Source organism: Solanum pennellii, chromosome 1, assembly GCF_001406875.1.
Source record: "Solanum pennellii chromosome 1, SPENNV200".
NCBI classification, from domain to species: Eukaryota; Viridiplantae; Streptophyta; class Magnoliopsida; order Solanales; family Solanaceae; genus Solanum; species Solanum pennellii.
The window spans coordinates 92,338,428-92,359,835 of record NC_028637.1 but is presented as its reverse complement, the minus strand read 5'-3'; the positions used below and the strand labels follow the sequence as shown (position 1 = coordinate 92,359,835).

The 21,408-nt window shown below is 35.3% G+C and overlaps 1 protein-coding gene across 9 annotated transcripts; it reads left to right on the top strand.

Moving 5' to 3' along the window:
• Nucleotides 1-785: 785 nt before the first annotated feature.
• On the top strand, nt 786-21,127 carry LOC107003728. 9 transcript variants are annotated; one of them, XR_003577164.1, is made up of 9 exons: nt 786-926; nt 2,411-2,524; nt 2,625-2,881; nt 10,935-11,229; nt 13,501-13,568; nt 13,665-13,753; nt 14,222-14,299; nt 14,514-14,596; nt 20,519-21,127. XR_003577164.1 is itself a non-coding variant. In XM_015202027.2 (4 exons), exons 2-4 carry the CDS (start codon nt 2,514-2,516, stop codon nt 8,031-8,033), a joined length of 324 nt encoding a protein of 107 aa, XP_015057513.1. In that variant the 5' UTR covers nt 786-926; nt 2,411-2,513; the 3' UTR covers nt 8,034-8,116. The 9 variants fall into 9 exon arrangements, 1 of the variants encoding a protein (XP_015057513.1); XR_003577161.1 differs by having other exon boundaries at nt 13,501-13,593; XR_003577159.1 differs by lacking the exon at nt 13,665-13,753 and having other exon boundaries at nt 2,625-2,689; nt 13,501-13,593.
• The last annotated feature ends 281 nt before the right edge of the window (nt 21,128-21,408 follow it).

Below are 21,408 nucleotides of genomic sequence, written 5' to 3'. Positions count from 1 at the left end.
TAAAAACACTCATATGCAGTAGCTTTCCTTTTGTTGCATTAGTAATATGACGGGTTTATTAATTTGGTGGGGTTTAATTAGTAATGAGTAGGTAGTGGATTGATTTATAAATTATACTAATAAGTTAAACTAACAAATAGTTAAGTACCACATATTTAAAAAATATATAAATAGTTTAAATTTAAAACCATTAAATAAGTGGTCAATTTTGAACCCGAATGTGAATGACAAGGGTATTTTGGAGCCAATAGGTGGATGAAAGGTAATTTTATACCATTTTCAATACTTTGAGGGTATTTTAGGCCCTTTTCCGATACAAATATTATCTCCGTCCAATTCTCTTTTACCTTTTCTCTTTCTCGCTTTATATAAAAACAAATTATATAATTGATCTTTTGTATGTGTACCAAAATAGAAACTGATTATATATAACTTCTTTCTTTTGTATATATACAGCAAAATATACATATTTATGTTTGCTATGAAACACAATTATGCAAACTATAATTAAAATAGTATGTTATAACTCATTATTATATTACTCCTTTGTTTAAAAAAGAATGAGTTTCTTTCATTTTTAGTTTGTTTAGAAAATGATGATTTTTTTCTTTTTTAATATTATTTTTATTTTAACTTTTCACGCAACATGTTTAAGACTACAAATTAAAATTAATTTAGACCACAAGATTCAAAAAATATTCTTTATTTTTTTAAATTTCGTATCAAATAAAAATACTTAATGAAATGAACGAAGAGTTTATTAGAGAAAGACTAATATAATAAAATTGTTGAATTTCAAATTAACCTACCAATAAATTGAATTAAGAGAAGAAGATTTAGAGGCAATGTTGTAGCTATGGTTGTCTTCTCCAACGGCCACTGGATTCACCTCAGAAGTAGCTGCAGCATCGTCTCTCTGCTTCCATGTAAAACCCCAAGCGCGAAGCTTCTTAGTTTTTCTTGTTTCGTTTTTGAGTTCCCTAATTTCTGTTTGTTCTGGTCCTTTCTCCATTTTTTTTAGTTGAGCAAGTATATCAATTTTCCATTTCCTGGTAATTCGTCCTTAATATAATGATCGAAGTATTATTTTTGGTTTATATTGAAGTAGGTGGATTTAGGTATTCATTTATTCAGTTAATTATCTGTATGTGTAAATGTTTCAAAATGCCTGTGTGGTATATATCATGTCCTCCTGTGTGATGCCTATTTCTATCCAATGGAAATGTTCATAAGAAGGAAAGAAGAAATCTGTGGGTCATCAAACTTCTTTTATGGAAGTTCAAGAGAGACACTCCTCCTTGGTTCAGTTGTGTGCATACAGAAGTCTAATTTTCTCTCTTTACAAAGTTTATAAGCCCCCTAAATATTTCTTACTTAAGAGAATAATAAAAAGAGTTCCTTAGTATATAAGCCTTTGTATTTAAAAAGTGTTGCCCCCATGATGGAATGAACAGATAACCATTACAGAACTCTGGCCTGTCTTATCTTAAAAAAAGGCTTGGCTCTACACATAAATACTTGCTGCCGAAACAATTGTCTACCAGACTGGCAATTTGCTAAAGTTCTGCTGCATGGAATAAGACTCTAGTGCTTCTCTACCCAACCATAAAGTACCGCTAAGCAAAAAGAAGAGAATCGTGCGAGTCAATCCTCTGTTCTTATTCTAAACAAAAAGAAATGCGAAAGAGATGAACATATTTGTGCTATATAGTATGTGAAGGTTCACACTTACAGTGGATTCAAACTCGTCTACGATAATTTAACTCAAATGTACCGGTTAAAATTTTCACTCGATGTGCATAAATCAAAATATCCTATTATTTTGCCCATCTTTTTCAAGTCATGAGACAGTGAAATAGTCAAAAGTTACTTTCTTTAATCTTGATACTCTTGCTGCCAGCCCCAATTTTCATGATAATAGGAAATAGTGGATGTATGTCTCTGTGGTTATATGCCTACTTTCTACATGATGTGAACTGACCTTATAGAAAGAGAAGCTTATTGTTAACACTTCTATAGGTGGAACTTGACACTTGTATTTGATTTACTAAATCGATGAATCGTACTGTTTTTATATCAATTACTATAGAATCTTTGGGTAGTCTTTCAAGGGCCGAGTTAGCCAAATTGGTTGGTCATTTTCGTTTCCCTAAACTAAGACCCTTTTCCCAGTTAGATGGTTTCCTAAAAAAGGAATATTTATTTCTTTGTTGTGAATTACGTGGCAAAGAAGGCACCTAGATGATATATTATTTTAACCTGGGTAGATCTTCAAAAGGAACTTTCTTGTACTGATATGTTATTGCGCTTGTGGCTTGGACCTTTAAGAGCAGCTTGTCACTGACTGATCCTTATGTGTTTCTATCGTGCAGTAAAATCTGACATTTATGTGATTTTTCTAATATACTAGGATAGGTTCTTGGCATATGGGCCTGAGCAACATCCTATAGTGCTGCTGATTGGGTGAAATAATTTGAAGAATTTGGCCAAAGCGACACAACTGGCAACTCCATATGGCTATGAGGTAATTAATTTTAAGTTCGCTCTGCTTTTCCTATCTAAAATATAAGCTTCTAGCTTTTATTTAGACCTATAACTGATACTTTTTCTGGTTTATTTAACAGTTGCGGATGTCTTAACCCCAGAGTCGCTGGACATGGGTGTTTTGGTGTGCTCTCATGCTTGATCCGTAAGATTAGATTTCCTTGCTTGATACATCAAATATATATTTTTTTCTGTAACATTGCTCGGACATATGCACAACTTCTACAAGGAAAGTTGTATGCTGCGTCCATGTGCTTAATTGCTGCAAATACAAGTCCTCCTGTGAATGTCAAATGCAGAATTGGACTTGATGACCATGACTCCTACAATAAACTATGTAAGCTCTTCAAACTTCCCCTTCCTCACAAGAAATGAGAATGAAAATTCGATTCTTCAATGATCAATATTTTGATTTGTGCCTTCTTTCTCGTCTTGTGGGTACTACTCCTAATTCATGTCCCGGCCTTGCTTCAAAAAAATCATCAAAATTGAGCTCCTTTAGTTTCTTTATAATATATTTCCAAGCAAGTCTTTGCCGACCTTGTAACTGCTTGGACTTTCAAGGAGATCTTAGAGAGCTGACAATAACTTGTAACTATGAACTAGAAGCATATTGCATGACCTAGTAACTCGGAGAAGAAGCCATGTCCTCCAAAACCCATAATTGGTGGGAACTTGAAAATTGTTGGCTTATAGAAGATTTCCAAGAGGATATTCTTGTCATCAAAGATATGATCCTTTAAGATCTTGGGATAATTGTGGATATCATTACTCTGATTTTTTCTTAATGTAAAATATGTGATTCTGTATAATCCCATATTTCATGGGATTTAGGTGATTCTATTCCACAATCTCTTATGTACATGTAAAACCATGTATATGATATAGAAATATATGAATGAAATTATTCAACAATTTTATTCCATATAGTATCAGAGCTTTAGGCTTATTCCTGACCAATTTTATTCATCCTATCTTGATAAAATCCCATTTTGCTACCATGTCTGAAAATGGTACTGCCGCAAACATTCCAGTCTCTGAAAATGTTTCTGCAACAATAGAGAATAACTCTACAGTTTCAACTAGAGATTTGCAACATTCAGCTTCAACAGATAGCTGTTCATTGGCCTTTCTAGGTATTTCTTACTTTTTTATTACTAATGTCTCAGACAAACTTTCTCCAACGTGGGTGGTTGATTCTGGGGTAACTAGTTACGTGACCAGTCTCTCTCATCTCTTCATATCATATTCCCTTTGTCTTAGGCTCCTAGCTATAAAAAAAATAACTATGGCTGATGGTTCAGTTATCACTGATGCTGGTCAAGGAGACATACCACTTGGAAAATGCGTCATACTTAAAAGATGTCCTTCATATCCCAAAGTTATGTGCAAATCTCATTTCTATCCAGAAACTCACCAAAAATTCCAAATGCCAAGTAACTTTCTTCCCTTCATATTGCTTATTTCAGGAACAGAACACGAAGGAGATGATTGGGCATGCTAGTGAGACATGTGGCTTTATTGTTTAGATTTCCACAATGGTGAATATATATCTAAGAATTCCTTGTCTAGTTCATCCTTGTTTGAGTCTATCATGTCCAATAAAGAGAAAGTATGACTTTATCATTGTTGGTTAGGTCACCCTTCCCTTTATGTAATCAAAAGGATGTTACCATCTTTGTTCAAAGATTTGATATTGGAGTCTTTTCATTGTGATGATTCTGAAATTGCAAAACACAAACGTATTTCCTTTCCAATTTGTCACAAAAGATGTGAAACTCCATTCTCTCTTATTCATAGTGATATTTGGGGACCCTCTCCCATTCATAATATTTTTGGTGCTAGATGGTTTGTGTCATTCATTGATGATTGTACAAGAATTACATGGACCTATTTGCTAAAGTAAAAATCTGATGTCAGTCTAATTCTTCCTACCTTTTTTAATATAATCAAACCCAATATGATGTGCCAATTAAAAGATTTCGATCTGACAATGTCAAGGACTACTTTAATTAAAACCTCTCTTTTCTCCCAAAAAGAGGGAACTATTCATGAATCTTCATGTGTCAATACTCGTCAACAAAATGGGATAGCAGAGAGAAGAAACGATTTGTTACTTGACATTACTAGATCATTGTTGTTTCACAAAAAGGTGCCAAAACAGTATTGGAGTAAGCTGTCCTAACCGCTGCACATCTTAGTAACAGAATGCCATCGAGAATTCTGAACTTTCAAAGTTCGATTGATACTCTTAGGATTTTCTTTCCAAATTTCGAAATTTCCAATAAATTGGTTCCTTGAATCTTCAGAAGTGTTGCCTATGTTCATATTCATTCTCAAAATAGAGGCAAATTAGATCCACGTGCTCTTAAGTGTGTTTTCATAGGATATTCTCCTACTCAAAAAGGTTACAAGTGTTATCAACCATCATCTAAGAATTTTTTTGTTTGAACGGATGTCACATTTTGATGAGAGCGGATCTTTTTTTAATCATTCTTACTATCTAGGGGAGTCATTGAAGGGAGAGGAACCTCTAGACTTGTCACTATTTGAGTTGTTCATTTCTAGTCGTGCCAAATTCTTGCTTGAGTTGCCATTTGTTCGGTCACCTGAGTTTCAATCTCTAAATCCAAATGAACCCATTGAGTCTTCTAATCCAAATATAGATAATGGAATTCTAGAAAATAATCTACCATTGCAGGTATATTCCAGAAGAAAGAGACAAACTGATCAAGCTAGTAGTTGCAATCATCTCCTCAGGTTACTACTCCAAATAATACACATCTTGAACCTGTTGAACCATTAGAATTAACAAATCAAACTGTTCATGAAGCAGAATTTAATTAACCTAGTGACCTCGACGTTCCCATTGCATTTAGAAAAGGAACCAGATCTTGGACACAACACCCTTTGAGCCTTTCCATGACATATCAAAATCTATCCCCAAGTCATAAAACTTTTCATTGTAACCTCCACTAAATTCCTATCCCATAAATTTGTCTGAAGCATTAGGAAATAAAGAGCGGGAGAAAGCTATGAAGGTAGAAATGGAAGCGTTGGAGAAAAACAAAACTTGGGATATTGTGGAATCACCAAAAGAAAAAAGGTTGGTCGGGTGGTGATGGGTGTTTACATTGAAATATAAGTTAGACGGGTCCATAGAAAGATATAATGCACGTTTGGTAGCAAAGGGTTATACACAGACCTATGGAATTAATTATTTGGAGACTTTTGCCCCAGTGACAAAGATGAATATACTGAGAATCTTATTATCATTGGTTGCAGTTTTTAACTGGAAGCTACAACAATTTGATGTAAAAAATGCATTTTTACATTAAGACTTAGATGAGGAGATCTATATGGAGGTGCTACGTGGTTTTGAAAGCAAGAAGCGAATGGTGTGTAGATTGAAGAAGGCACTTATGGATTAAAGCAATCACCTCGTGCATGGTTTGGAAGATTTACAAAAGTTATGATCAAGCTACGGTATCGACAAAGTCAAGGAGACCACATTTTGTTCACACGACACTCAAAAACAGGAAAGGTGACAACATGGTTTATGTGGATGACATCGTTGTAACAGGTGATGATTCAAAGGAGATACAAAATTTCAAGAAGTGTTTACTCAAGGAATTTGACATCAAAGAGCTTGGAAAATTAAAGTATTTTTTAGGAATCGAAGTGGTACACTCAAAACAAGCAATCTTTATTTCCCAACAAAAATATGTGCTTGATTTGCTGAAAGAAACATGAAAATTAGGGTGTAAACCAGTGGCTACACCAATTGAATATAATCATAGATTATGTAATGCTCCTGAAGAACCTATGATTGATAAGGGCTTGTATCAAAGGCTTGTAGGAAAATTGATTTACTTGTCCCATACAAGGCCGAACATTGCATTTGTTGTAAGTGTTGTTAGCCAATTTATGCATGATCCTAGAGAACGGCATCTTCAAGCTGTCAATCAGATTCTACAATATCTTAAAGGAAGTCCAGGAAAAGGAATATTATTCAAAAGAGGAGACATGGTTTTAGAGGCTTATACTGATGTGAACTATGCTTGTTCATTAGTAAATCGAAGGTCAAGTTCAGGATATTTCACTTTCTTAGGAGGAAATTTGGTGACTTGGAGGAGTAAAAAACAAAATGTAGTAGCTAGATCAAGTGCAGAATCTGAGTTTCGATCTATGGCTATGGGAGTTTGTGAGTTGTTATGGTTAAAGATAATCCTTGATGATTTGAAGATAAGATGAGAAGGACATATAAGACTATATTGTGACAATAAATTAGCAATAAGTATATCTAGTAATCCTGTACAACATGATTGCACTAAGCATATTGAGGTAGACAGACATTTCATTAAGGATAAACTAGATAGTGAACTCATTTGTACGCCATTTGTATCTACAAAAGATCAGGTGACTGATGTTTTAACAGAAGGATTGTCAAATAATGTGTTTCAAGATCTAATAAGCAAGCTAGGAATGGAAGATATCCATTCACCCGCTTGAGGGGGAGTGTTGACTGATAGTGGATTTCCAAGAGGATATTCTGATCCTTTAAGATCTTAGGATAATTGTGGATATCATTACTCTGATTTTCTCTTAATGTAAAATATATGATTCTGTATAATCCCAAATTTCATGGGATTTAGGTGATTCTATTCCACAATCTTTTATGTATATATAAAGTCATGTATATGACATAGAAATATATGAATGAAATTGTTCAACAATTTTATTCCACAAAAATATTTAAAAATCAGATTTTCTAAATCTGATCAAATTTATGGTCAAATAAATTTTGAAAATCTACTCAGTGACCATAAATGTTTTTCTGAAAGTTTTTCTTCTTTCTTTTAATAACCTTTTCCTTTTTTAATTTTTTTGACTTTTTGCCACTACTATACAAACAATCATAGATTCTATCAACATTTTGAAAACTTCAATGGGCCAAATATGAATTTTGCTTCACCTTATAAACAAACTTGTGTATCCCCATCCCCTTTTATCTCTTTCTCTCTCTTTTCCCCAATTTAAGCTTTGAAAATTTCCTCATACACAAAAATTTTCATCTCGCGTATGGCCTTTCACACAGCATGCCCATTTACCTGGTACTACATTCTTCTATTTTTGTATTATTTGTTTATAATTTTGTTTATTTCTCTTTCTTTCTCTCTTATCTAGGCCAAGCCGCCAAGGATCCAAATGGGGTTCTTTGTTTTATGGTTTTAAGTTGTTTACTGGGGTTTATATGACCCATTGAGCGATTTTAGATGTGGCTTTTGGAGTTTTTGTGGTGTAGCTAGAGGATCTGCTATCCATCTCTATCTTTATCGATGGATGTGAAATTGGGCTCTTGGCTTTGTGTTTTTTTTTTTTTTTTGGTTGAATTTCTGACCCAATTTAGTGTTTTGGCATTTTTTGGTGCAGTCGAAAGATCTGCTTCTGCCCAGATGGGTTTCCAAAGGGTAAAAATGAGTTCTTAAGTGATGTGGTTAAACTTGAGGAGTTTCTCAAGGATCCATGGGGTCTTAAGGCCAAACAACCTGCCACAATTCAGGTTAAGGTGCCCAAGCTTAATGTTGCTCCGCCCCCACAAGTGCCTGTAGGTGATGGTGGTGGTGGAAGCAGTGGAGACGGTGAGGAGGTGGCTGCTATTGCTTCAGCTAAGACTAAGTGTCTTGCTTTGCAGAAGAAAGCTGCTTCTGCATCTATGGTGGCTAAGGATTTTGCTAGACAATTTGAGTCTGGAGATGTGGAGGTTAGGAACCGCAGTTCAAAAAAACGTAGGTTTTCATGAATTTGTATGTGGAATGTGAAAATTATGATTGTTTAATCAATCGAATTCTCTGTTGTCCTATTTAACAGTCAGGATAATGACATAGATGGTTGCTGAAATGATCTGTTCTCAGATCACTTGTCTGTTTATATTTCATGTGGATTGTATGCCATGACTATTGTGTTTCTTTTTATTTGAATGCTGGCTTCATTTGTTGAGGGAGAAAAGAGTTTATGTGGTCCACAAAAAGGTATAGACATTCTGGTTTGTATGAATAGTTTCAGGGTACTTGATAATTGAACTCCATTTACATTTTAAACTTTTAAGTGTTTGTATAGTATTCCACTATAGGAGAAGAAAAGATACACAGATGATTTAGCCTGTTCTGATATTTTCTCTCAAAAGAGAGAATTTTCATGGTGCTTCCTATAGGATAGAGAAATTTATGGGGTGTTCAGTTGGACAACCTTCATGAAGCTTGCCTCACTCAAGACAAACTTAAGAAAATGAATTTTCAGACATGTAACATCTACTGGCAATCTGAAAATTCCTTTTCTTAAGGTTGTCTTGAGTGAGGCAAGCTTCATGAAGGGCTTTCCAACTGAAGCATATGATCTTTGTTAGGAGCTTAGTCTTCCATATCAACTTCCTTGGCCAGTTATCAAGCACTTCTTAGGAGCATATGAGTTGCATAGCCTGTTTTCACCGAGCATCTACTACCTTGTCACAGCCCCACCTTAACTTGTCTGCTTCCCTGACATTTATCACCTGGCCTTCTCGCCTAAAAAGCAACTTGACCACTTCAATTTCCCGGTCTTGTAGGTTCCTTCTGAATATAACATTAGAGGTGTTTGCCATCCCTATTCAGAGAGATGGAAGAATTTGGTTCACATGCTATTTGAAATAGACTTGGGAATTCCTCCATCATTGTCCAGCCACGTATCCTTCCAAAATCTGATATGTATACAATTACCTATTCTGCATCTTCTTGAAGCCAACATTAAAATTTCTTATTACTTCATCAAAAAAAAAATGCCTAGAATGTACACTCCCTTAATTTAGGTAATAGATCATCTTCAAAAATTCCTTTTCCTTGAGAGAGACAAAAACGTTTTGTGAAGGCTGTTAGTTAAATGCATTTTAGTCACACGCTTCAATCTCTCCTTCTTGGGCTACATTTAAGCTATTTGGCTATAATGACTTGAGACTTGAGTGTGTGATAATGTTCTATGAAGTGGACAACTTTAGACATAGTGCTCTAAGTTTTTCTTTTGGTTGATGTATTGCAATAATTAGCATTAATATCAACATAAAACCCCGCAAAACATAATACAGTATGGAGTCATTTCGTAGGGTGTAAAAAAATGATGCTAAATAGAGTGTATTAGTAATGCTTGTATTAGTTATACTTGCCTAAGTTATACATAGATTGTTTCTTTTGCATTGTTTGGTTTGGTGTATTAAAAATTGAATCCATTGCACAAAAATATTTATTTACAAAGATATCCTCCATAATTCTGGTGGAAAACATGTAAAAAGAATTTTGAGGCGTTGTTGAGTCTTTAACCCTGCTAATGCATGCATTGATCCCCTTGCATTACTAATACATAGAAATCCATGGTATTAGTAATACACACCTTAATACACAATAGAGTGTATAACTAATACGAGCATTAGTTATCCATAACCTTTTTAAGAACCTATTTTTTAGTAGTTTTGATGTACTGAATATTAGTAAATAAGTTACTTGCAAGTTCAATGCAATTATTACGGGAAAAATACCTAGTTATATAATTAATAGTACTCTCTATAAACTCCGAAGGTTTAACAAAACACTAATTAATTATTGTGGAAGAAAAACCCCTACAACTTGAAAGTCATTATCCATAACATAAAAAAGTGTACCAAATGAGGTATTACTAATACGCGATGCATGTATTATTTTTGTTAATACACTCTACCAAACGACCAGTTAATCAAAGTATAACTAATACAAATTTGGTTGGCGGCATTAGAGATCCAATCAAATATTGGTGATGAATCCCTCTCACTCTTTTTCTCTTTTTCCCTAAACAATTCGTGCATTAACTTGTATGAAACATTTATGATTTAATATGGAATAGAATGTGGAATAAGATTACATATATTCACAATGTGGGGATTAAACTATCTCAAGACAAAATGCCCTTTTAAAGTAAGTAATTTGTATAACAATCTTCTCGCTATTAATGATCGCATTAACAACCCCATCATTATTAATCACCATATAAACAATTCCTCCCCACATAACTAGCATGCCAACCAAGTGATCTGTAAAAGTAAAGGTCTGCTAGTGCTCAAATAACATTTGGATTTAAAATCTAAATAATGGTTGGGATGTTCCTTTTGTTGTTCCTCCAATTCAACCAAATAGATTGTCACTCACCAGCAGAATTTGCGTATTCTAAAGGTGCACTGTTACTGAACATGTAATAACCCCTTTTCATCACTCATTCTACTGATATTCATTTCTTTTTCTCTTGGGGGTGTGGAGGCTGGGAGCTGGAATTGTAAATTATTACACGATAGTATTCGATCTTTTTATTTACAAATAAATATCTGCCCTCAGGGCTCTATGAAAGACGTTGGTGGAGAAGAACAGTGTCTATCGAATGTCAAAGTGATGTGCAGGCTATACTTTTCCAGTGAGGAAGTGAAAGAACAAGGAAAATGATGTCATGCAAAAGTTGCGGGAAGAAGAAAATCACCGAAGCTTCCTGAAAGCTTGATGGGTCAACATAGAGGTACTCTTATTGGCCACAAGATTTGTCAGTTTTTAGTGTTGTACTCTTGCTAATATGCCCCTTTCTACTGATCTCTTCCATTGGAGTTCGTGGAGATGTCCCTCATACCGGCTTTGTGAGGTAAAACTTTTGATTCCTTTCAATAAAATAATGAAACATAGTTGGTTTTGCTTTTTATTAACTGCCCAAAACGTGACAATTGTACGCTGAGTTTTCTTTTTCTTTTTTGAGAATAAGAAGGTCAAAGCTAATTCGACAAGACATTGACTTTTATTACCTAACAAAATGCAATAATAAATTCCTAATTTTCTTTGCTAGCCATATGTAACACCGGAGGTTTTCATATTTAGGCATTTTAGGTTCTAGGCTGCTGCCTAGACCTATGAGAGATCACCCATGTCAGTTTTGACCCACAAATCTTGGGTAAGGTACACTGATTAAAAAAAGATCCTGAGTAAGGTGGATGTCAAAATTATAGGAAGAGGTTTTTTTCAACATCTCTATGTGTCGGCATGGACAGTCAATTGAGAAAAGATATTGCTATTAAGTTAATGCTCTTAAATGAATCCGTCCATATGTGTGTGGTGTATGACAGTCAATGGAGATGGCGAAACAGGTGGAATTTGACCCATGGCCCCACTTATACACAAACCCGTTGGCCACTAATCATACACTTGCCATCTCAACTACCTTTTGTCCTGTAAGAAACAGGGAAGACTACTTTCCGCTAGATCAAGTGGATCCAACTCAGATCAGCACCATGTCAAAGCCAAATTAGCTGCAAGCAATAATAGCTTATAATGATAAACCCACGTTAAAACCCCAATCCCTGGTTGTAAGAAGTTATTTAATGACACTAGATGATTTCTTGGGTTGTTAGACAGAGTTACCTGGTAAGTGGGCAGGTGGAAGGTACCTTGTGAAATTAATCCGCGATATCAGGGCGCCACAGTTATTTAAAAGAGTCATTTGATGTGAAATGAGTCACTGTAGTTCTGTTTCTTTTTATGGTGTAAAGTTTGTCATGTCAGTCTGCACGGTGTCACCAAATCAGATTAGATTCCCCCCCCCCCCGGCTTCTGTTTCTCCAGCTTTCTTTTTTGGTCTTTGTGCTTTTGTCCTTGTGTTCTTTGGTGACTTCAATAATTATTTTTTTTGAGGAGGACTTCGATTTTAATTTTGGTTTCACATTCAACCTTCAGATATTTTGGAATGAGGAAGTTTAATCCGTCTAACCAATGGGTATCCAAACCAAATCAAACAGTGTTATAACCAACCAGCCTTTATCCATTCCTTCGGTACTCCCTCCGTCGCACCATTGGATTTGCATCTAACTATGGAGGTTTCTTGGGGGATAGAGAAATAGCCTTGTAGGTCGAGATATTGGTAGGATCTGATCAGTGCTTTATAAAATGAAAATTGCAAAAAAAGCATTAAGGTCTTCAAAGCTTTAATCAAAAGCAATAAGCAGCGTACGATTCATCAACCATATGAGGTTACCTAAATATATGAATTTAGTACTTATAAAATCGAAAAGTGATTAACATTTTTTTCAGTACCTGTTATACAATAATGACTATATATAGACTCAATATCTAAACTGAAATAGAATGAAAATAAATTTCAACAAGGTCACAGAATAATGATGGTCAATAGCAACATTGATTTTAGATTCTCAATAAATTAACTATTAAAAGAATTAATCAACTATAACAATAATTATTTTGCAGCATTCAATTTCATATTAAATTGCTTTAGTAACTATACATACAGTTGGAAGAGAAGCAAAAAGAAGCTCGAAATCGGCAGTAGTTGAAGCTGGGGATTTGCATACAAGGAAATTGTCATCTTTGAAGAAAAAGAAAAAGAAATTTTAAGGATATACAGAATCCTTCCCTGACTACATAGACAAGTCAATCCGGTTGATATTTTCAATATTTAGAGGTGGGATTTGGAAGCATGGAATGTTCTTTGATTCCAATGTTTGGAGGTGGGGATTGGAAATAGTGGAATGTCCTCTTTGAAGTCCTTTCATGAGAAACTATTGGTTAGGGAGGAGATGACATTTTCCATATAGCAACAATATGGATCTCAAAGGGTGCTGAGGAAGGTGTGCGTTGTTTGCGTCAGTTTGTGTTTCACGTGTAAGGAAGCGGGTGAGGAAGTGTCCCTATCAAGTAGGATTATAAATGAAACTATGGGGTGCCAAAAAAAACACTTTTGCAGAAAGCAACTCGTCTGTATCATTATTGGAGATGTATTCTAAACCATTTTCTCGTGATTATTGCATTTTTGGCTATTTCATGTCTTTGTTGTTGTTCAACTCATGTTCTTATGCTCACTAGGTTGCTCATATATACTGACTGTATGTATGCTCCTTGTTTGGTGTAGGGCTGTCGAAGAACCGGAGATCCAAAAAAGTTCATGTTTTGCAAAAGGTGTGATGCAGCTTAACACTGGTACTGTATGCAGCCTCCCCACAAGGTGGATTCCTGTGTTCCAGTTTTGTATAATGATAAAAGTAGATTATAATTAGTTGTTCTTGAGATGTGCAGAACGTTAGTAGCAGGCCTTATTTTTGCTCCAAACACACAAACTGTCACAGCTGTTATTCTAATGTTCCAGGAAATGGACTGAGCCTGAGGTATTAGTATGGGGCCATGAGCTGCTAGTGGGATATCCTCTTGGATTCAAGTTTTGCTATAAATGTTAATTGAACATTCTAATTAACTCCATTTTAGTTAAAATGCTTATTTATGTACTTTTCAATGCTGTTTTTTTCTGTATATTTACAGAGGAGCATCATGTAGGAGTTTCATTTGGTTTCCGTTGTAGATTCTGATAAGGGCTTTGAAAGGAATTTAACTCTGTTCTCTAGTTTTTGGCTTGCCTGTAGCACCGTGAATTTTCCGCACTAATGTCTTTTCGAGATTCCCAATACAAATTATTGCAATAGCATAAAATAATGTTGTGTGCTGCATGTGACGCATGGAAATCATTTAGGGCACTGCATATTATGTAAATTATTAAGGCTTTGCATATCCTATGAAAATCATTTAGGGCGTGGCATATCCTATTGCCTCTGGACTACTGATATTTTGATCTATGGCAGGTGGTTTTAGGATACACTTGTTGTGATGCCTGTGGAAGATTATTTGTGAAAGGAAATTACCGTCCTGTTTGTTTGAAGGTATATATTATGGCGGTTTTTATTATCCGAGCTTCTCTTTGTTTGATCTTATAATGATGTTCATTATACCATGGTGGTTTACTAATGGGAAGTTGCTAAGTTGTCGGATACTTTTATGTGATGCCTTTTGCTTTCACTGCCTTCGCAAAGCAAGTGATTTTTTCCCTTCCCATATGTCTATGGGGAATGCAATTAATTCTTTTTTATACTGTAGGTATGTAGAGATTCTGAATCAACACCTATGGTCTGTCGTGACATTTGCCAGCGCTAGGTGCAATGCCAATGTGATGGCATCAGGTTCACCTTAGATATTGCTTTTGAGATTATTAATTTATTGGTCTTTGCTTTGGTGCCTTTCTCATGAAGTGCAATTGTATTTCTTAACACGGGGTGAATATGGATGTGCATTAGGTTAAACTTTTCTGTTCTGGATTTAAATATCACAAATTTATTATTGACAGCATCATATACCTTTTGTGGTGTTCTTGCAGCAGATTTTGCTATGTTAAAATCTGGAAAGTGTTTCCAAGAATAGTCTCATCATTCCCCAATGACTTCTATTGTTTCATTGAATAACTGAATGGCGTTTTGGGTACTACTGTTTATGCTGCATTTCTGCCTTATTAAGAATATTAGTTTTGATTTTAATTTCTAGAGATTAGAAAGCTTTGCAATCTCAGGCTCCTACTGGTTGTAACTCTGGCTATTTAGATATTAAACAAAAATAGTTCCCTTTAATTATTTAAGATCTGTACATTCTTTGAACTATGTCAAGGGGGAAGTTGGATCTTTTTAAGAGGTGCCTAGCGCTTTCATCAATATGAAAGAGGAAGCCTCTGATCTGTACCTGTACAGCTTCCACTGCAGGACATGAGTTGAAGTGAGTGCTTAAGGAGGATAAGCTTCAGTGGGCGAGGTAATCGGCTAGCTGGGAATTCATTTTTAGAGCTAAGTCCCAAGGAGGCAGGTTTAACCTAGTGCGAGAGGAACTGTCAATTCACACAATTGGTCATCGCGCTTGGTTGAAAAGCAAGTGGCACGAAGCTACCGTGTCTGAATTATGACTGAAAGCCTCTACCCTTCAACTATTTAGCAATCTTTGAAAGAATATCAAGACTTCATCTCAATTAGCATAAAACTTGTTTATACCCAATTAACCAGGTTGCAAACAAGCAGGTGCTGGCTGAGAACCTAGGATGTCAGTGGCCTACTTCCCAACAAAATACCTTGGAATGCCCCTTGGTGCTAAGAACAAAGAGGTGGAAGTTTGGAATGAAGTACTGGAAAGATATGAGAGGAAGCTGTCAAGATTGAAAAACCAGTATCTATCCTTCGGAGGCAGAATAACTCTTATCAAATTACTACTTATATGATGAGCTTATTCCCAATACCAAGAAGTATAGAGAAGAAAATCAACAATCAAGAAGAGTCTTCATGTGGCAGGGAAAAAGGGAAGCTTGGGTATAATCTTGTTGAATAGGATGTAGTAACACTCAACCAAATGCGGGGGTGGTTTGGGTATAAAGAAATTGAGTATGCAGAATGTCAGTGTTAGAATATGAATAGGTTTATACAATACTAGTAGAATAGGAATAGGTTTATACAATCCTAGTAGAATAGGAATAGGTCTATACAATCCTATCTAGAGTAGAATAGGAATAGAAATAGAAATAGGAATAGTAAATAGTATCCTACTTGGTAAAGGATTGTATTCTAGTGTCTATAAATAGAGTCTGAATGTAATAATGTAGATACAACAACAATTCAATAATATTCTTTTGCTATATTTCTCACATGGTATCAGAGCCTCTACGATCTTGTAAACAATCAAAGAGTTTTCGCTGCCGGTGGGCGGCTATTATCCATATATGTCACCCGTCCAGATTATGTTAGCAAAGTTGGGTCACCGTGTATCTTTGTGGTAAATATTTTTCATATCTAATTTGGGTAGCACCGTGCCATCATTCCGGTGACTACTTCCTTATATCTAATGCGTGTAGCACCGTGCCATCATTCTAGTGACTACTTTTTCATATTTAATTTTTGTAGCACCGTGCCATCATTCTGGTGACTATTTTTTCATATTTAATTTGTGTAGCACCGTGTCATCCTTTCAGTGACTACCTCTTTTTTTGCATATCTGATTTGCGTAGCACCGTGCATCTCTCCGGACTACTTTTCATATTTAATTTGTGTAGTACCGGGGATTTTTTCGAACTGAGTTACATAGCATCATGTGTCTTTTCAGTGGCTCAGATTTGATTTGCATAGTTCCATTCATCTTTCCGATGACTCCTCAAATCTGATTTGCATAGGGCTATGTCATCAGGAGTTTAGTAGCCTTGCATGTCGATTGTGCAGACTACTCTATGGTCTAGAACAATATTTCTCAAGCTTGGTTTATGGTCTAGAACAATATTTCCCAAGCTTGGTTTGGGAAGTTCAACACTGGCATTATGCATCAAAGCCAATATTTAATGAGAAGACAAGCACATTGAGATTAACTGTCAATTTTGTGAAGTCTGCAAATATCTCACCAAGCCCCTCATCGGTCCTTGTGTTAATTACACTTGTAACAAGTTAGGTACATCAATTGTACGCACTAGCTTGAGGGGAGTGTTAGAACATGAATAGGTTTATACAATCCTATTAGAATAGGAATAAGTTTATACAAAATAGAATAGGAATAGAAATAGATATAGGAATAGTAAATAGTATCCTTCTTGGTAAAGGATTATATTCTAGTGTCTATAAATAGAGTCTCAATGTAATTATGTAGACACAACAACAATTCAATAATATTCTTTTGCTATATTTCTCACACTCAACTTGTTGAAGAAATGGCTATGGAGGTTCTGCAGTGAAGATCTGACTTTGTGGAGGAGATTCACACCACAATAATATGGTCTTCAAAACAATTGGATCACTGAAGAAGCAAATGGTACACCTTTGGATGCTCTGTCTGGAAGACAATCAAAAGACTGTGGCCATCCTTTATCCCAATCTATACTTTAGGATTGGTAATGGGGTGAAAAACAATTTGTGGACTGAACTCTGGTTAGGGGAAGAGAATTTGAAGATCATGTTCCCAGATTTTTATATGTTGACCCTACAATAGATGGACACTGTGCACATGTGTGGAGCCCTCAAGGTTGGGATTTGATCTTTAGGAGAGATTTAAATGACTAGGAGGTTGATAGAGTAGCAGGATTACTACTGACACTAAATGCATTTCCAGGTGTCACCGAATGTCCTTATACTCCAATTTGGAAAATGCATAAGAAAGTGATTTCTCCTGTGAAGTCTTGTTACTGGAGCTTAAATTCTAATCAGACTATGGAAATGGAATGACCTTGGAAACTAATTAGGAAAATCAAGATTCCTCACAAGGTCTCAGGTTTCACTTGTTTGGAAATTAGGAAAGCATGTCTAACTCATGAAGTGTTACAAAGAAGAGGTGTACAAATTTTCTCAAGGTGTTACATGTGGGGAAGAGGCAGAAGTTAACAATCACTTATTCTTACACTGCAGAAAATCTGTAAATCTGTGGGACATGTTCTTATGTATACTTGGAGTTAACTGACTAATGTCCAAGACTACTTTAGATCTGCTGAGACAGTTGGAAGGAGTGGGCAGAAGAAGAAGATCCAAAGAGGACGGGTGGAAATGCATCCCAACCTGCATTTGGTGGACATTGTGGAAGGAAAGAAATGAAAGATCTCATGATGGGAAACTTAACAGCATTTTGAAAATCAAGATGAATAGCTTGAGCCAGCTGTACTTTTTCGATATAACAGGATTTGGTGGGGGAGGTAGATAGTTTTGTGGATTTTATAGCTTCAATTTTGAAGTTTTTGCCCAGTTTTTGGCTTTTGAAATTAGCCCCCGGGGGCTGTAAATCCCACCTCATCCGGCTTTGCTGATGAGTTTTATGTGAATATAAAGTTACCTTTATAAAAAAAAAAAAACTATTTAGGATTTGTCCTATTTTGGTAGGAAAAAGATTTCACAGATAGGTCAATTGAGTTCATTAGAAGGGTTATTGATTGGCAAGGAGAACTGTTATCATTGGAGGGTGAAGGCCCTTACAAGTTCTTGATTAACTAATGACAGATCATTTCAAACAATCGGCATTTATGAATGTTTTGCATTGTATAATCTGATGATAATTGTGGAGGAAGTTAATGTTCGTGGATATGCAAATCTTAAATTATGTATACTCCCTCCGTCCCAATTTATGTGACACACGTTCCTTTTTAGCCATAATGAAATGATTTATAGCTATAGAATGGTAGGCCACAAATTTCAAAAGTTTTCATTTCTTTCTTTAATTTTGGGCCAAGTAAACGGTGCCACATAAATTGGGATGGAGGGAGTAATTGTTTTGAGGAAGAGGGAGTGATTATTTGTGGGAAAAAGTCACAAGTTGCATCCTCTGGTTGTCCAAAAAGTAATTTACACACCTTTTCTTTTACGGGCAACCTAATACTCCCTGCTCTTGTTTGAAGTGGCGAAGAAAGTTGTACCAATATCCTGAAAGTGTGTGTGAAGAGGAGAAAATACTATAAATGGTTCTAACCTTGATTAATATATTTCTAAAATAATTGTGTATTTTTTAATATTTTCTTTATTTGTTTCCCTTTTATCTCTTTTCTTCTTTTTCTGTTTCTTTTCTTTTTCCTTCCCCTTCCCGTTCTTGGTCAACTTCACTTGACCTGTGCCATCCCTGCTAGTTCTTTTCTTCTTTTGTTATCTACAAATAATTTTCTTTCTAGGGTTTGATATTGAGTAAAATGCTTAAAAGTTTACTTGACCGCCACCATTTTTCCGGACAAGGTGGGTATTCTCTCTTTCTAAAATATTGCTCAAAACAACCTTTTCAGATCTTTACCTTGAAAAATCAAAGACAAGATTCTAAAGCAAAGATTAAAAAGATTGCATCTTTGCCGGAGAATCAATACCCAACGATCTTCTTTTCATCCTTTTTGGAGCTATCTATCTCATCTCAGAACCACCTTGTTAAGAAGCCCTTTCAATTATGAGTCGTGTTGTTTGTGTATGGTGCATCTCATAATTGATTAATTTTTTGCATAATTGTGCAACCCAAAGCTGCTATGGAAATTCCAAATAAGATGAAGTAGAAAAAGAAGGAAGACGAAAGGGAAAAAAGTAAAAAAATTAATAATATATATGTAATGCATGTGTGAAAATTAATAATATATATGTAATGCATGTGTGAGGCGCCTGTATAATGGCACTTTTACCTAAATTTGGTATTGTCTTGAAACGGGGGTAATGGTTCCATTTTAAAATAAGAATATGGAATAGGTGGTCACCTGTAACTTATCAAGTGTGTAAATGAGTTAAAGCCTGATTACATAATGTGTTGGCTTGTTAGTCTTGCATTGACTAGATGAATTGTTTGTTGGAAATTGGAAAGAGATGGCAAATAGACGGCTCAATTATATTTGATTCTAATTTAGAGAAAGTCTTTTATAATATGTGAGTTTTTTTTTCTTGGAGCAATTCAGAAGATTTATGTTTCTCTCTTAAATGAAGAATTTGAACAAAAATAATCTGGGAACAGTTATTGAAATGAATTAATGAGTAAATATAAAATTTAATGAAACAAGAGAAACACAAAACTTCGACTTTTTTTGTGTCTATTAAACTCGATTTAAAGAAAGTATTTCCAAGAATATTATCACCATTCCCCTCGACTGTTATTGTTTCATTGAATGATTGAACGGCATTTGGGGGAGTGCTGTTTATGAAGACAATACAATGGATGAGTTCTTGTATGCTAACTGGATGCTGCAGAAGTTGGGAAAAGATGCAAAAGGAAAGAGAGTGGAAGTTCATCATTCATCTGATAATACCTAGTAAGCTTATTGTTACATCAAGCTGATTGCTACGATACTCAAAATTTGCAACTTTAATGGAAATGAGTGCTGTGGTATTCAGGATTAGTACTTAACGATAGCAATGAGAAAGGGCAATCAGTAGAGCAAGTGAATTGCATTGGGACAATTGGAAATAGTAGGATAAAGAAAAGGAACACATTATCTTTAGTTACAATGTTCATTTGGGCTTTTAATTAGCGTGACTCCCTTGCTGGTTCTTAAATATGAAATTGTATAGAAGAGCATTCATATAAATATGTACCATGCTTTCTTTGATGTGTGCTAATTTGACCTTTCAATTCGTTTTCTTTTTCAGGCATAGAGGGACAGTCATAGAAGTCTTTAAAGGTTCATCTGTGTTGTCTGTTGCTCTTGATGATGGGAAGAAAAAGAACTTGGAACTTGGAAACCAATGAATACGTTTTGTGTCTCAGAAGCAAAAATGTTGACTGCTATTAAAATTGGTTATTAGATGCAGCATATGTTGCGACTTCTATTGCCAAGAGCATGAGCAACTGCTGATTTCTAGAGTAGTTCCTCCTTGGTGGACTCAAATGAAGTAACTGATCGTTGCAGGTCAAATTTCAAGGTTACTTCACCCTGCATCGTGTGTTCGCTGCAAGTTTGCTAACCTTTGCTTACCATGTATGGTGTTGGTTGGTTCTGTTAGTTTACCTGTCGTTTCCTAGTGTACAGATTCTCTTTTCTGCTCAGAGGTAGAACTCAGTTTTTGAGCCTTTTGGTGGTACTTTAGTTTAATCTTGCTGGGTTTGCAGTTTTAATGTAAAATATCTAGAGATTAGAAAGCTCTGCTCCTACTGGTTGTAAGGTATTGCTCAGGGTAGATGACATTATTATACTTATTTTTTATTATAGAATAGCCAGTTGACCACTGTTTAATAAGAATTGACTAAAATCACCATGATACTACAGTAAATACTATAAGATATATATAATCAGCCTGAGGATTTTGTTAATCTCATTGTTTTGTTTAGCTACAAGAAAATGTCAATGTGAAACTAATTTAGAATATTTTCAAAATCACCTCTTGATATTACTGTAGAAGCACATTCAAGGCGAGGATTAAGATGGTAGAGGTCCGACCAATAATAGTCGTGTGAGACTCCACTCAATTTTTGAAACTTGTAGTTTTGGGCTCATTTGTACTTTTTTATACTTTTTTATTTCTATTTCTACATTTTTACC